At 43.9% G+C, this 17061-nt stretch overlaps 1 protein-coding gene across 1 annotated transcript in view; it reads left to right on the plus strand.

Annotated features, from left to right (window-relative positions):
- CRYBG1 (crystallin beta-gamma domain containing 1) overlaps positions 1 to 17061 on the plus strand; it is a 195465-nt gene that overhangs the window by 64243 nt on the left and 114161 nt on the right. The window contains exon 2 of the mRNA XM_084777102.1: positions 13071 to 13203. Coding sequence (XP_084633228.1) covers positions 13071 to 13203 — 133 coding nt within the window. The remainder of the gene's footprint in view (positions 1 to 13070; positions 13204 to 17061) is intronic.

Consider the following 17061-nt stretch of genomic DNA (forward strand, 5'->3'; position numbering starts at 1 on the left):
AAACTATCCTAGGCTGGCAAAAATCACACCCCTGCCAGAGCACGAGACAAATCACGGTCAGCTGCTGTGGACAATCTGAAGCAGCCCCATATCCCACACCTGGGATAAAAACCAGAATATACTCACATGACATAACTGGGTGGTTAATGGGACTAAATTCTCACTACATTTTGTAAAATGTATTCCTGTTGTTTTAGAGTAACTGTCCCTTCTCTCTCTCTCTCTCTCTCTCTCTCTCTCTCTCTCTCTCTCTCGTGTTTAATTTAATTGCATGTATGTGTGTGTCTGTGTGTAGGTAAGTGCATGTGTGAATGCATGTGCCCACGGAGCTCAGAAGGGAATTAGATGCACTGGAATTGGAGTTCCAGGCAATTGGGAGTGATCCGCGTGGGTGCTGGGAGCCAAGCTCAGGACTCTGCCAGGCCAATGTTCTTAGGTGTCCGGCCCGCTGTCCAGCTGTCCAGCTCTTTGGTTTAGGGACAAGAGGAAAGGCCTCATTTTCAGTGTTTCTGAAAAGGGGGCCCTAAATGTTTTCTTCTGTTACCGGGAAGAAAATATGACAGATTAGAAAGTTAACTTTGTAAATAAATTATTTTTACTCTTTTCAGTAAAAATTAATCTCCATAGCTGGGAAATGCCAACATGGTCTTGAACACTGAGCAATATGTCACATGAAAAATTGTAATGCAGCTTATTTACTTTTTAATGTTATGAATTGCTTATTTTAGAAACATTTTTATATGCCTGGTGTTACCTTACTCATAAATAACTTTAAGTCGAGGGTGGCAGCATATGTCTACAATTCTAGCACCTAAGAGATAGAGGCAAGGCGATCAGGCTTTCAAATCCAGCCTCAGCTACAAAGTGAGCTCAAGGCTAGCCTGGACTACCTGAGACTCTATCTCAAAAAGAAAAAAAAGAAAGAAAGAAAAAAATCTTTTTAAATTATTGGCTATATTTAAACATGTTTGTTTAAAAAAACAGTGTGGAAAAAGTTCTAGTGAGAAAACTGAAGGAAAACAGAACCATTCTGCTAGTTTGTGCGGCTGAATTTTCACAATCAAACACTGTAGAAGCTCCTGCCTTTGTCTTCAGTTTAGAAGTAAGCCTCTGCTGTGTACACAGATGGCTGACTCACAGTCCCCACTTTGCCAAGGAGGTAACACCCCCCTCCCTCACCTCCCCAGTTACAACCCTCTTAAACAAAATAAATATTTTCTTGGGACAGAATGTTTGCGGTTTGGTGACTCAGCTCTCTCCCCGAGCTGGAAGCCTGGATTCTCAACTAACCAGTGGCACAAGAAAATACTTGTTTTATATCAGACCTGCTAAAGCTACAAATAAATAAAGGCATTTATTGAGCATGGGTTATAGGGATAGAAGATGTTTAAAATCTTTGCTCCCGAAAAGCCTATAATTGACTTGAGAAATACAAAGACTTAATAAGTTGCACCAAATCACAGGAAGCTGCCAACTTATCTACAAACTGTATTTCATAATGGCCCCTTCGTGGTTAAAAGCTGGGTTCACCGCGGGCCTGGGCATGCCTTCAGTCCTCGCTCTGCGAAGAGGTGTGGTTTTGAGCTCGGCCAGGCAAGTAAGGGTCTCCTGGCTTCATCTTCCTGTGCAGTGCATTTGCTGAGTGAGGGCCTTCCGTCCACTTCTCTCCCTCCCCTGAAAATGCTCTCATCTTATTTGAAATTCTTTTCCCTCTTCCTTTCTAGTCAGAGTCAAGGGAAAAAAAAATCTCCCATTTCCCTACATTCTCTTCCACTTTCTTTTTTTTTTTCTTTCATTTTTTAGTTTTAAGATTTACGTTATGTGTGTGACTTTTCAGCATGTGAGTGCTTGGGAAGTTGATTGTGAGCTGCCATATGGGTCCTGGGAATTGAACCCAGGTCCTTTGCAAAGAACAAAAAGTACTCTTAATGGGGCCGTTTTCCCATCCCCCTCTCCCACTTCTTTTTCTTTGTCTTATTTTCTCCTCCCACCCCACTGTGAACCTCTATTGATCTATGGGTTGGCGTAAAGGCCAAAATTAGAGCTAGTGGTGCCTCCATGTGAAAAGGAGGGAAGACCCTGAGCCATTACCATCCTGCGTGGTCTGAAAAGGTCTCTGCCAGCATCCCTTCCTGACTGGCCCTGATGTTTTTTCAGCATTCTCTTTTCCACATAAAATACTAATCTATACTCTAGAACAGCAAACACATTCTCTGACTATTTTATTTGCTTTCTTGGAGCAAGTCCGTGATTCACAATGACATTCTTTTTCATTTTGGTTCAATATTTCAGGGCATTTTCTAGAGATCAAACCTCTGTTCTTACACTGTCTCTAACATGAACTAAATCAATTACCTTCAAAATTTTGGTATATAACTCCAATGGATATTCCCTTTCGAGGCATGTAGTTAAGGATCCTTGCGACTAGGACTTTGGAGGAGTGACTTTACAAGTTAGATTTGCTGGTGTTTGACAGCCAATGATCGCAAAGGGGGAGGGGGAGCATTCACAGGAAACCCAAGCAAAGACACGCACAAATTGCCTAGGCATAGAAGGAGGGGCCAAACAGATCTTTATGACCTCAAACGGAGTCTGGGCCTGAGGGCTGAGGAGATGACATACTGGTTGAGGGAGCTTGCTGTGCAAGACGAGGAGCTGCGTTCGAATCCCAACACCCTAAAAAAAGTCTGGGTGTGGCGCCATGCCTCTGTAACTACCGCTGTGAGAGATAAAGGCAGGAGGGTTGCTGCACTTATTGGCTGCCAACCTAACTTTGTTCTCAGCGAGATTCCTGTCTCAAGGGACTAAGGTGGGTATACCAGGGCAGCTATGTTCTCCTCTGGTTTCTGCATGTACACACACAAGCACATGTACCCCTATACATGTGGATAGCACACACACACATACATCCTCCAACCCACCCCACACACACTAATTTTTTTTAAAAGAAAGTCTTAAATTTGAGGGAAGAGAGAGATGAGTTTAGAGTGCTACTTAGGATAGGGACTCTGAACCTGACCTTCTCTAGAAGGACAGACAACCATATTAAGCTACATGGAAAGTGGGGACGCTGTGGCCAAATTGTCTTGCCTCCGCACCTGAAAGGGTTTCGGTTCCTGAGATATGAGGTGATCCCTATCAGTTGGTCTCACATGAGCTTTCCAGCTTTCCGACTGCTTCAGATAGCACATCTGGATCCCTGGGGTAGCCTTGTTAGTTTTTAATTAGAAGTGATTTTTAATTAGTATTCTTTTGTAACATTAGCATCCAATTAAAGACACTAACTGGGCTCATTCATTAGGAATATGATGGCAGTTCTAGTCACTGTGAAAGGATGATGCATCTAGGAGGCACCTAAGCAATTCCCATCTCTTGTGGAACTGACCCACCTGGGGCAGATGACTGGGAGAAGTCAAAGGTGTGATTCAAGCAATTGTGAATTATGTATTAATCGCTGGCCATTTTATACTGTTGGATGGCCATCCAGCATTTAGAAATTGGGCAAGTTGGTCATGTTGAAACAACAAGAAACAAATATAAAAATTAACTTCTAGAGTCCGGTGAAGTGGAGCAAGCCTGTAATCCCAGCTCTCTGAGAGGCGGAGGCAGGCGGATCTCTGTGAGTTCAGGGCCAGCCCAGTCTATGAAGCGGGTCCAAGACAGCCAAGGCTACACAGAGAAACCCTGTCTCCTCACAAACAAAACAAAACAAAAACAAAACTAACTTCTAGCACTGAGGTGTGGTGGCATTTACCTTTAGTCTGAGGACTCTTGGGAGGCAGAGGCAGAAGGATTGCGACAAATTCCAGGCCAGCTTGTTCTACGTAGCAAGTTCTAGGCCAGCTACAGCTACGTATCAAGACCTTATCTCAAAAACAAACAGTAAACATCTACCTCTAACTTGCATAAGCTCTACCTTCAAAAATTAAGGACAGAGAAAACCACTCATATTTTAAAATAATTCATTTCCACACGACTATGAAAATGTTACTCTAAGTACTTTACTATATATGAATATTTCAGCTGTCTTTTTCTTTTTGATGTTTTCTTTTCCAAGATAGGGTCTTACTCCTCTGGTCTTAGATGAGGTGATCCCCTTGCCTCAACCTCCCTGGTGCTAGGATTAGAGTAGCGAGCCTACTATACCTGGGGGCTAGATGCCTTGTAACATTAAGGGGTCCTTTCTCACAAGGTTTTAAAGGATTTACAAAGCTACTATGTGGAAGGTAGCCTCTGCACCTCTGATGCGCAGCTGGGAGAAAGTTTGTTGTCTGATTGATGCGACATAGAGAGTTTGGAAAATCTGGCAAATGCTGAATGATTTTGATACAAGGGATGGTTAGCCACTTTTTCTTGAAATTTTGTTTCTAGAAATGCCTCCAAAGTAGTGATGTTTATAGACATGCAGGTACAATGAGGGTGACATAAAGGTGGTAGAGATGATTTGTGCGTCTCTGGAAAGCTGGGTGCGCATGATCGGCCGTGCCAAGTGTTTCAGGAGCTCCAGAGTTTCAGAGACTCTTATTAATTGCCATTGATATGAGTCGTCTTGGGCTAGCGAGCCAAGGTGGAGCAAAGGTAAACAAAACAGGCAGGTGGGGCATATTAAGAATGCTATAATATCAACTTTAAAGCCTGAGACATCACCATGGACTTCTGGAAAATAATATAAGGCAAAGCAGCCCAACACAAAACCCCAGTGATAGGGAGGAGCTGCTTTTGAACCAAGGCCTTATATTGATAGTGTTTGGAACTCATAACTGAAACAGGATCTGGAAGCAGCTGCCCAATTATGAGCCTGGTCATCTTTGCAGAAGGGACTGTGTGTTCTCTCACCCAGGAATCCCTCACTGAACACATGTGAAGTGACCATTGCTGTCCTGTGCCATATCAGGAACCCCTTAAGACTTTGCTCCTCTCGATGAGGAGAGTAAGAGCCGCTGGTGATTATTACAGAGCTAAAACACTGCCTACAAAATAGCCTGGGACACAGGATGGGTAAGGGAGCTATGAAAGAGCAGGCTGAATCCAGAGGAGGGAAGTACCATGAACTTACAACATCTTTTCTCATGGTGCTAAACGACCACACAGCTTTCAAATAAGAAAATACACAGATCGGTCAGTCCTTCATGACGTTGGGATGTGTTGGAAGCAGCTGTAGGGACAACCTGGAAACTTACTCGGTGGAAGACATTATGGGGCTGGCAACTAGAGCTACAGCCACGTGTCTCCCCATCGTGGCCTCCTCTAAAGGGCACACAGCAAGAAATCCAGTCAGAAATCCAAACAGGGCCCAAGTTTGCAGGGGAAAATGCATTCATAAAGTTCTGCAATTACCAAAACTGATTCATTATTGGGGAACATGGTCCACATTGTCTGAGAGTCTATGGATGAGGGGAAAAATCTTTTCATGGAACTTAATGCAACTGTATTTCTCCCTTGGGCCCCTATAGATAGGGTGTTGAGCAAGATCATGCCAAGTACAATATGTCTATCAAAGAGTTCTCAGGAGGCCGCTCCTAGTGTACCCCGCCCCCCCCCCAAGCAAGCCCAGGTATGATGCTGAGAGGTCCTCAGTAAATGGTTACAGTCGAAATCATTGGGACAGGAGAACCCCCTTTGGTCAGCCTGTGGCTGTTTGAAGGGTGGCCTCTGTACCCTTGATCCTATAACCATGTTTTGCTAAGCACCTTCCTCCTTGCCTGGTCCACGATGCTCTAATTGTTTTGTGATATAGAGAGCAATGCACAGCCTGCAAGAGCTCAGCAGGGAAAGGTGCTGCCAGCAAGTGTGATGACCTGAGTTCAGTCCCCGCATCCCACCACAGGAGGAGGGAGAGGCTCCTAAAAGTTGTCCTCTTACTTTCACCTGCACATGCTCCATGGCATGCCAGCACACACACACACACACACACACACACACACACACACACACACACACACACACACGCAAATACAAGAAAATGAAAATGTAAGATATCAATTTAAAAATACCATCCCTTGCATTGTTAATTCATTCTTTATGAACTTAGTACAATCAGTAGTCTTTCCCCCCCCCCATCCAAAGAAAAGCTCTATTTTCTCTTTATTGCCATTAGATTATAGGAATTTGAGCTGCCTTAAAAGGAAACTTTGAGCAATCAAAATCTTTCGTTTATATTTTGACACGTTTAAACTAAACTTGCTCAATGTGGATGTGAGAAAAGGTGGTGGGCTAGGCATAGGCTTCAAGTGCTGTGGATAAAGTATGTGTGGCCATGGATGAAACGTGATAGCTTCAAATGAAACACTTGGTCATAGAGTCCTCCCCGAGGTCCCGGGCTCTCGGGGGTTCCTCAGCTCTCTGGGGTTCCTCGGCTTTCCGGGGTTTCTCGGCTCTCCGGGGTTCCTCGGCTCTCGGGAGCTTAATGTAATGTAGTGTGGTTCTGGACTTGCGTGACCCACGGCCATCACTGACTTTTGTTCCTGTCTGGAATGAGATCATTTCCTCCCGTGAGACCAGCCTGGGTCTGGGTGGGTTTCAGCTTGGTCAATCAGGCAGAGAGGTCGCCAACAACGAGTGTTTTCACAGCATTGGTCCCCACATTGCGTGCTAAGTCTCACAGGCTCTGAAGCCCCGCCCCCCTAGACCTACATTTCACCAATGTATTAGGACAATGGTCCCGAGCCTTGGTTGGAGAGATGATCTGCATTGTACTGGCTAGATAGGAGGGGACCTGGGCATTTCTGTCCCCACAGTGCACAGAGAGATGACTTGGCAGGGCAAGAGCTGCAAAATCTCTCAAGGCTGAGTAGGTCACACTTTTGTTCAACCACTAGATGGCGCTTTGGGCATTCTGTTACCATTGTTGGCCCCAAACACGGGCATTGAATGGCGTGGTGCTCTTTTTGTAGCTAAAGCATTGAAAATGTTTTGAATTTTTGAAACTTGATTAAGCAAAGAAAGTGATCTTTATTCTCCCATGCAGCTGGGGGTCTGTGGCCACCAAACTCATCAGCTGAGAATTGGAAATTAGAACTAGTCTTAACTAGCCACATGAATGCGGAGTCCAGGCCTCATCAAATTCATCTGAAAAATGAGGTAATGTCGCAGCTAGTTAGTAATTCTTTTTGATAAATATGACTCCTCAGTGTGGTATCCGCACGATACCTTCCAAATTATTGCTCATGAAATGCCACCTGGTGTCCAGGTGCCCCCAATAACTGGTATTTATTGAGGACCTCCGAGGTGCCAACATAAGGGCACACACTTTATGATTGTTTCCTAACCTAATTCCCTTTTTACAATCTGGTTATTACCTTGGATAAGGAAGCTGAGGCTTCAAGAAGTTACATAAATAGCTAAGCTACCTGGAATGCTCTGAAATTCATGAGTTTGTGTTATTATATTCCACTGTTTCATTGCTTGAGAAAAAACATAAATTTGAAGACAATGTTGCTTTTGAAAGGACACCCCACTTGGTACATCTAAACCCCCTGATCCCTAAAGGCAAATAGATTTCTGTTCTGTTTTGTCAGATGGGCGTCACTAGGTGCTTCTCCGGAAGCCTCTTCCCGAAGATCAGTTTCCGGTTCCGCTCGTGGGTAGCGAACAGCCTCCATCTTCGCTCGGCCTCGCAGTTTCTCAAGCACAATGTCTCCTCAATACTTCACTGAATAGTTACACCAAGTAATCCTAGGTATTATCTGATGGTGCTTATCCATAGTCTAATATAGAGTACAATATTAGAGGGATGGGCCTACCCTTGTATGTGTGTGTGTGTGTGTGTGTGTGTCACTGTGTGTGTGTGTTGACTGTAAATTTATGAAGCCTTCCAACCAGTGCCTCTGTCAAAACAATGGCTGTAGTATCTGGCGCTTTGGGCTCTAACTGGGAAATAGCTCAGAGCACTTGGAGGTACCATAACTTTCTTTTCGATCGGGAGCTGTAAGGGTCAGGAGAAATGCCGAGCAATACTTGTTTAGCCGACAGAGGGCGGTACAGCATTGGTTTATAACCCCACAGCGATGCTGATGTAGGTGTCACCTCTAGGGCTGAGCCCGCTTAGGACAGTCTCTGCTTTAACCTTCAATGCAACGCAGCACAAATCTGTCTGCTGGAGGAGCTAGGAGGACAGTAGAAATGTGGGCTGAGGGTTTGGGACCCTTACCTATCTGCACGGGCAGTTTTCTTTCACTTAAAGAATCCAACACGCTATTTTATGTAAGTTTCCGGTTTACAAACTGGCATTCATCAGAGAAAGGGCACACGGTCTTTAATTTCACCGGATGCACTAACAAGCGTACAACCTTGCCATTATTTTAACAAAATAGTGGTAACAAAACCAATCACAGGGAGAAGATCAGAACAGTTTTAAAAAAGCAAGTCAAATAAAAGAAAATAGGTAGAACAAATAAAATGATAAATCTTCTTTTTAAAAAACGGCTCCGAGTAAATTCAAGTATTTACAAATATTTACTGTGGCAGAGTAATGTCTGTTCCTTAAATGGGGAATAGGCAAGATTTTAAATAAGCTCGGTATGACGAAGTACATAGAACCTGGTGGACTGCTGTGGGTTCAAGGCCAACCCGGTTTCCCTAGTGAGTTCCAGCCCAGCCAAGGCTTCATAGTAAGACTCAAGTCTCAAGAAAAGAAACAAAGGAAAATAGAAATTATTATAATTAACAAATACATAAGCGTGTTCTGCTAAGACTCCATTACAAGATGACAGTTTCTACGGATTTAATTTCATTTTATTAACCAAAAAGATTGTTGACCTTTATTGACTGTTTTATTTTTTTTTAATAATTTTTATTTTTTGAGATTATAATATTATTACATTATTTTCTCCTTCCCTTTCCTCCCTCTAAACCCTCCCATATACCCTCCCATGCTCTAGTGTGGCATTTTAAAATTACTTGTGTCTGTGTGCCTGTGCATCTGTCTTTGTGTGTCTGTGTGTGTGTGTCTGTGTGCCTATGTGTGTGTGTGTGTGTTTGTGCGTCTCTGTGTATGTCTGTGTATCTGCGTGTGTTCCTAAATACAACTTGCTCAAGCTATATAAAATTACTTGTATGTATATTTTTTCAGCAATGACAATTTTCTAATCCTGAGTTTCTCACCAGGAAACCACACCCAATCCTGCTTACAGCTCCTGTAGCCCACTTGTTAGCAATAAAATTTACTCCCTTAGGCAACTGGGGCTGTCCTGGCACCACCCGGGCTGGCCTGGAACTCACAGAGAGCCTCTTGCCTCTGCCTCATAAGTGCTGAGATTAAAAGTGCAGCCTTTAAGTATAAACATTTGTACAGTAAATTTAGCTGAGGCACAGAGCAGAAGTGGGAAATATTTATGGATGATAGAACCAGTTGGATTGTGTGAAAGGCTACCCTGGGGGCAGCCTGTCTTGTGATGACCTCTGAGGCCACACATCATGTGACCTCTCCTCCTGCCCCACCCCCACCCCTCACCTAAGTCCTGGGGCCCTATATAGGGTGACGATTCCAGTGGCCAGGTGCATGGGCTGCACTGCTTGGATCTGGGTCACAAGGATCCGGAAGTCAGCAGCACCTCACCTCCACCTCCCTCAAAGGCAGGTCTGAAGGTGTGGGTGTGCCACAAATAGCATTTCCTGTTTCAGGAGAGCACTAAAGCGAGGCCCTTCCCTGCCTGTGGCAGTTCTAGCCTCCTCCGGCCACTCATAAGAAACCTGCCTCAGGACTCTATGTATCTTGAGTTTGGGAGATCAGCAGTACCTGTGTATCAAGTGGAGTCAACCCTTGGGCCTATGCTGAGCCTCACTAGTTCACCCCACAAGTCGAGAAAGCAGGCAGCCCTCTTAGATTCAGCCAACTGTGAGGCCTAAATCACACAAGGCTCTACTTTGATGCCTCAGACTCAGTCACAAAGATGTCCTGATGCTACCTCTTCCGATGTCTTAGTAGATGTGTGTATGTGGGGGGGTCGTGTTTCCTGAGGAAACTGACCCCTGATGGAGGGCATCCATCTCCACCTCCCCCATGCACTCTTTCCTAATGGAACACTGGCTTTGGCAGATGACCGTTCTCTGGACAGTGGAGTCCTTCAGGTGCCAGCCTCAAAGGAGCAGGTCTGGGATCTGGTTTGGCATGTAATGGCACGTGACAGAAACGGCTTCTGGGGTCTCTTCTCCATTCTGAGGAAGATGCACGAGAAGATAGCCCTCCATTGCTGTGATGTCCGGAACCGGAGCCACCACAGAACTTAGCGGCAACTGACCTCACGGGCTAAACTCGGGAGCGCCTCTTGTTTTATATGTTAAAAAAATTTTTTAAAAGGTTTCTCTGAGTTTAAGGGAAGGATTGGTGCCCAAGCAAGATATGAGGCAGTTTTGCCATCTTTGGAGCATTTAACATGGACACAGTGCAGACAGAAGAGACCCCTCGGTTCTTGGACAGACACTTGCCTTCATTATTGTAAAATTCAGGGACCACACACAAGCATTCATCCCTTCAGGCTCCTGAGTAATTTGATAAACGCATATTTTTCCTCCAAAGAGAAACGGTATTAAAGACAGCAGCCTATCTATACAATCTTGCTCTACTGTCCGAATGTGTAAGAAATAACTTTTCTGTTTCAAGGTCTGTGTGTCTTTTCTTACTTGGTATTCTTGGCGTATTTGTGAACAGAGTTGCCTGAAGCAGTCTTTTGGTTTGTTTGGGTTTTGTGACGGAGTTTCTCTACACAAGATGACTTAGACAGTGTCAACTGTGCATGAAATAAGTTTGTTGAGAGTGAAGTTATGTTCTAATTAAAGAAATCATACAATTGCATCTTTTTTCTCTGGGGTCCTACTATGTGGCTGCAGATGACCTTGACCTCAGAATCCTTCTGCCTCCACTCCCTGGGTACTAAGATTGCAGAATACTTCACTACGACAGGCCTATAAAAATCCTTTAGTTCAATTCCTTTCTATAGTGACACAATTATGTTTTGCCATGTCTAAAAGGAAGACAAGAAGAAAACCGATTCTTTTGTGCCTTCTCATTTTATGTTATGCAAAGGATAATGTTTTGTTTTTTAAACAAAGTTGTACAGGAGAGACTTCCCCCAAATTATGCCCATGCCAGATACGGGGGTGTCTGCCTGTGATATCAGTATTTGGGACACAAAGGCAGGAGGACCATACTTGGTGACATAGAAAGTTCAAGGCTAGCCTAGGCTACATGAGAACCTAATTCAATAAAAACAAAACAAACAAACAACAAAAGCAAACACGTTACTCCTATACAAGCCATGCCTAGTTGATAGTACCCCCCTGACGTGTACTTCTGTGAATTCTAAATCATTGCCGGATTTGTCTATTGACCCTTAGTGCATTGTAGAAACTCTCAGGGGCTGGAGAGATGGCTCAGAGGTTAAGGGCACTGACTGCTGCTCCAGAGGTCCTGAGTTCAATTCCCAGCAACCACATGGTGGCTCACAGCCATCTATGATGAGATCTGGTGCCCTCTTCGGCCTGCAACTGTACATGCAGGCAGAGCAGTGTATACATAATAAATAAATAAATAAGTAGGTAAATCTTAAAAAAAAAGAAAGAAAGAAAGAAAGAAACTCTCAGGAGTGTATATTTCTCCTGTGAAACATGAGGCCTTGAACCACTGCTTCTCTCCCTATCTCACTGGCAGTTTTCACCAAAAGCCGGGAGCTTTCTCTACTTTATTTCAGCCTCAACTACATAATTAGGGGGGAAGATCTATAAATCCTTCTATCAATCCTAGTGCTCTGGTAACTCAAAACGGCTTGAAGAATAGGGTATTTATCAACCCGACACAACAGCTCTGGGGATCAAGCTGCTGTGGGAGCAGATAAATCAGTAGCTCAGCAGTGTGCGCAGATTCCAGCCGCTCCCCTGTGTTTTCCCGGCTCTCTCTTCAGTCTGCCCTCACCTAATTCCCAGAGCCGTCCCAAGTCAGCTGTCATGTCCGTGGCACGCAGGAAGAGGGGTTGTTTCTTCCTGTCGGTTTATTTTAACAGACACCTTCCGTGCTCCTTTAACATATGCCCTTCACACCTTGTCAGTCCGAATCACCCCATAGTGACTACGAACACTTTACAGCTCACAGAGGCATAAAGCAATGCAGTCGTATCAGCAAAGAGATATGTCCAAATTAATCATTGGTAAAAGGACCAAAACAGTAGGGTCGGACCAGCCATGACTGACTGCTTCATTGGATATGGCTTCTGATGTGCACGAGGGGTAGGTGTCTGAATAAATCAGTGTGCGGGGGAAGATGGCAGGGTAAAGGGAATCGTTTAGGAATAGGCCCCTTCAATGTCAGAGCCTTTCCTGCCTTCATTCCTTCCCACCCATTTAAGTCTGACACATCCTGGGAATAGTGGAGTTTCCTGGCAGAGCCTGTCAAGTACGGCTGACCACTGGACACTGGGACGTGAAATTGTTATCTATAGAGTTTATGCTCCATCGAGCTATACAAAAAGTCCCACACAACCCCATCATGTTTAAGTAAGCTTATGGCTCTGTGTCAAGCTGCTCATAGCCAGGGGACCATGTGCCCACAGGCCACAGGTTGGACAACTCTGGTAGCTCTGTCCGCTAGCTGGGATTCAGCAACTACTTTTCCTCCAATGTTAGCAAAACTGAGATTTCTTTGTCAGGTCTGTTTAGTTAGTTAGTTAGTTTGTTTGCTTAGTTTTGTTTGTTTATTTGTTTTGTTCAGACAAGGTCTTGCTCTGTAATCCACGCACAGCAGTCCTGCTGGGCTTTGGGATGGCAGGTGTGGTCATCACATTTGGCTGTTTTTGTCTTTTCTCAACAATAATGATAGGATAGCAACTGAGACACTGCAAAATGAAATGGTATGCCTCACGCCAAAATCTCCTGTCCATCCCGACGTCCGTGTGCCTGGCTTGTCCGTTCTGATTTGTTTTCACGTGGGGTTTCAAGGAATTAGCTAAATGGTGGCATCATCAAGACTTACTTATGTTGTGCTGTACGAGTGTCAGGCTATCTACAGCATTGTCTGTCCGTCTCCTCGGTTTGCAGTGCGCTGGGTAACTCATCGATGTGACCATTTTCATCCTTTATAGAGCTTTCTTTGTATCCGATGGAAGCCAAGGGGAGTCCCAGGAGTTAACACTGCATGGTGGGGAACCACAGTGCTCTCACACCCCAAGTGAGGTGCCTGGACCTTCATCTACAGAGTCTGCAATGTTTAAAAAGGTAATGCTTCATTTTCTTTTCTTTTCTGTTTTTTTTGTTTGTTTGTTTGTTTTGTTTTGTTTTGTTTTGGTTGTTTGAGACAGCGTTTCTTTGTGTAGCTCTGGCTGTCCTGGAACTCACTCTGTAGATCAGGCTGGCCTCAAACCCAGAGATGTGCCTGCCTCTGCTTCCTGAGTACTGCAATTAAAAGGCATGTGCCACCATGTCCAGCTTTAATGTTTCATTTTCAACATATGGTTCTCAGAAATAAATACTTTTAATATAAAACATGTAGGATAACTCCTATGTAACTAAGCAATATATACTTATAAGGAACATTATGTACTATATATGTTATTACATAGCTATGCTTACTATATCTAACATACCATAATTTATTATCTAATTCAGCATGATACCATATATATTATATAAAATATATGATGAATATTATAACATATCAAAGCTAACATATGATGATAAATTAGTCTCACTGGGTACATTTAGTCCCTGCTTTCACCACTGTCAGTCATGGTTCCTCACTGTCATGGATCTCTTTAGCTAACATTTTTCTTTTTACTTAGGGCATATGAAGTACTATGACATCAATATTGGAAGTTGGTATTTTTTTTTCCCATAAAAATCAGCCTTCTTTCTGTGGTTGGGTGTTTAACGTTGTTATCATTTGCTTCTCTGTTTTTTTTTTCTTTTTAATTTTTTTCGGTTTTATTTTTTACTTTTATTTTTCTTAGACAGCATCTCATATGTAGCCCTGGCTAGCCTGGAGCTCACAAGAACTTCCCACTTCTGCCTCCTGGGCTTACAGGCATGGACACATCTCCCAGCGAGTGGTTACTAGCTGTGTTTGCATGAGATGTTCTATATACTTGCACACACACAGGCCCTGGGTTCAATGTCTGGTCTAATTATATTTTCTTAAAGGAAGAGTTTCCCTGAAGTGGGAAATGCAGATGTGTGTTCTTGCTAGCTGCATTCCCCAATGTGTATAGAGACATTATTTGTTATCTACCTATCTGCAACATAGGTGAGCAGATTGATGCTCTAAGTCATAGTGAGGGGCTAGGTAGCTGCCAGGCCCGAGGAGGTAGCATACACTTTTTCCTTATAACTTATAAGATCAATGATGGGGAATCATAAAAGGTATTTTGTTGAGAAGGAAGTCTTTCCAAACTTTTCCAAACCTTTCCAAAAAAGCAAAGGACATTTGCTTTATTGATACTATATATTACCAGGTAATTACCTAGTGCAAGCCAAGTGTGGTGGCTTGTGTCTGGAGTTGTAGTACCTGGGAGCTGAAGGCAGAAGGCTTCAGGTTCAAGGATTCTCTGGGTGACAAAGCAGGATGAAAAGAATTCTGGATGTTGATTGTCTATCAGTCGGAATGTACCGGAGACTGTTTACCTGACTATCTTAAAATGACTCAGATGGCAAAGTTTTCTGTATTATGTGTTTTATCATAAAAGCAAAAATTAGGCTCACCTGTAGGGTGCATACTTGGGATACACAAGGCCCTGGTTCAATCTCTAACATTCTAAACAAAACTAAATATTGGTTAGTGATGGTAAGCTGTAAGAAAAGGCCATGACCTGATCACTAGAACATCGCTAGGCATCGCTAGCAGACCTTCTAACTCAGAACACCTTACTATCAAATACTGAAATGAAAAATCAATTTTAAATAAACTTTCTATACTTTATACTTACTTTCAAATTGATTTCCCAATTTCTTCTCTAAGTCATTTATTTGTAAAATGCTTTATAGCTCTGGATGAAAAGCCCTGGAAAGTCCGGCTACTGACCTTAGCTTGAGTTTCTATGAATTATGCTTTTTCTTATCATTTAAGATGAAAATATTTCTACACATTTAACTCATTTCGGTTCCTTAGTGGTTGCTGAAGTGCAGGAAATGATCTGAGGAAATGTTCGAAGTGAGACAGAGGAGAGGCTGCAGAGGTGAGTCAGGGACTGGGAGCACCTGCTGCTCTTGTAGAAGACCTGGGTTTGATTCTCAGCACCCACATGGTAGCTCAGAACTGCCACCAACTCCAAATCCAGCGGACCCAGGGCCTCTCCAGGCCTCCTTGCACACCGTGAGCATATGTGGTACATTCATACATACACCCGCCCAGACATATAAAATAAAAATAAATATATATTTGTAAAAGGATTAGGACAAAGTCAGGCATGGTGGCGCACACCTTTAATCCCAGCACTCGGGAGGCAGAGGCAGGCGGATCACTGTGAGTTCGAGGCCAGCCTGGTCTACAAAGCGAGTCCAGGACAACTAAGGCTAACAGAGAAACCCTGTCTCAAAAAACAAAAACAAAAACGAAACAAACAAACAAAAAATGAGGACAACAGATAAATTCTCTAGGGAGGAGCAGTGAGGGCTCCACAGTGTCCCTGCTTGCCATGCAGTGCCACCAGGGGTCCCACTGTCACTTCACAGCAATGGCTTGGTCCCTGGGCCCTAACTCGTGCCCTCAGGCTACAACTAAGAAGCCATGGGTTCTGAGCATTACCCAAGGGAGACCCCGAGACCACACGGAAGGAAGAGACAGCGATAAGATAGAAAGGTCAGAGCTTGGAGCCCCAGGCAAGTGAATGGGGAGCCCAGTGTTGACAGAACAGGAAAAAGGGAACAGGAGGGAAACAGTTCAGGCCACATTGTTGCCAAGTGTCTCCTAGAATGGGGTCAGCCAGGTACCACTGTTTGATGCTCTTCCCCAGGGATGGTCAAAATACACACCAGGGGAAGAACTGGCTTTGGGGCCTCCTCTCTCTCTCTCTCTCTCTCTCTCTCTCTCTCTCTCTCTCTCTCTCTGTTACTCTGCCATCTTTTCTATACCTCCGGCATCTCTTGACCTCCTTTTTCATTCTTATTCATGATCCATGGCTCTTAGAATCTTTCTCATTCTCTTATTTATCACCTTAAGCCTGGAGAAAAGATGGGGTGCAATATCAAACCAGGGGCGTGAATGCCTGATAGATATCTTCCTCAGTTCACGCTCCATCTTATTCTTTGAAGCAGAGTCTCTCAGTTAAGCCCAGAACTCACTGGTTTGGCAAGGCTGGCTAGCCAGCTTGCTCTGGGGGCCTCAGCCTTCCCTGTGCTGCTGGACTTACAGGCGGAGAGCCGTGCATACCTACCCAGTATTTACATGGGGCCAGGGGACCGAAACTCCAGTCCTCATGCCTGCTCAGCGATGCTGACTGACCCCTCTCTCCTGCCTCCCAACGCGTGTTTAGCCTTATATCTCTCGAGACTATGGCTGAGAGGGCCAGTGAGAACCATATCTCAGAGATGCCAGATCGTACCCTGGACCAACACTTTGGCTGGAATTATGTTGATACAATGTAGATCCTGTGTAGCTCTGGCCTGCGGTGTCTCTCAGTGGAAGAACATTGACTGACATGTATAAGGCCCTGAGGTCAATCTCCAGGGGGGAAAAAAGTAAGTTCTTTGTGATTTACCTACAGTAGATGGCTGGTACTGTTCATACCTCTGAAAGGCACCCCCAATTTATATGGATCCACACATTCTATACTATATTTACTGTTGCTAACTTTAAAGTGTTATCATAGCATTCTTTAAAACTGGTAATACTATATCGACACCTCCCTTTAAAGTAATATGATATTTACTATACCTGCTTATTTATATACACAAAAATAAAGGTTTCTAATTACCAAGGTGGCGTGGCCTGTCCACTGATTTGTCTTTTCTTTTCTTTTTCGTTTTTGTTTTTGTTTTTGTTTTTTGTTTTTTGGTTTTTGGTTTTGTTTTTGTTTTGAGACAGGGTTTCTCTGTGTATGCCTGGCTGGCCTGGCCTCACTTTGTAGACCAGGCTGGTCTCGA

This window comes from Acomys minous, assembly GCF_964271855.1.
Source record: "Acomys minous genome assembly, chromosome: 3".
In the NCBI taxonomy this organism is placed as follows: Eukaryota; Metazoa; Chordata; class Mammalia; order Rodentia; family Muridae; genus Acomys; species Acomys minous.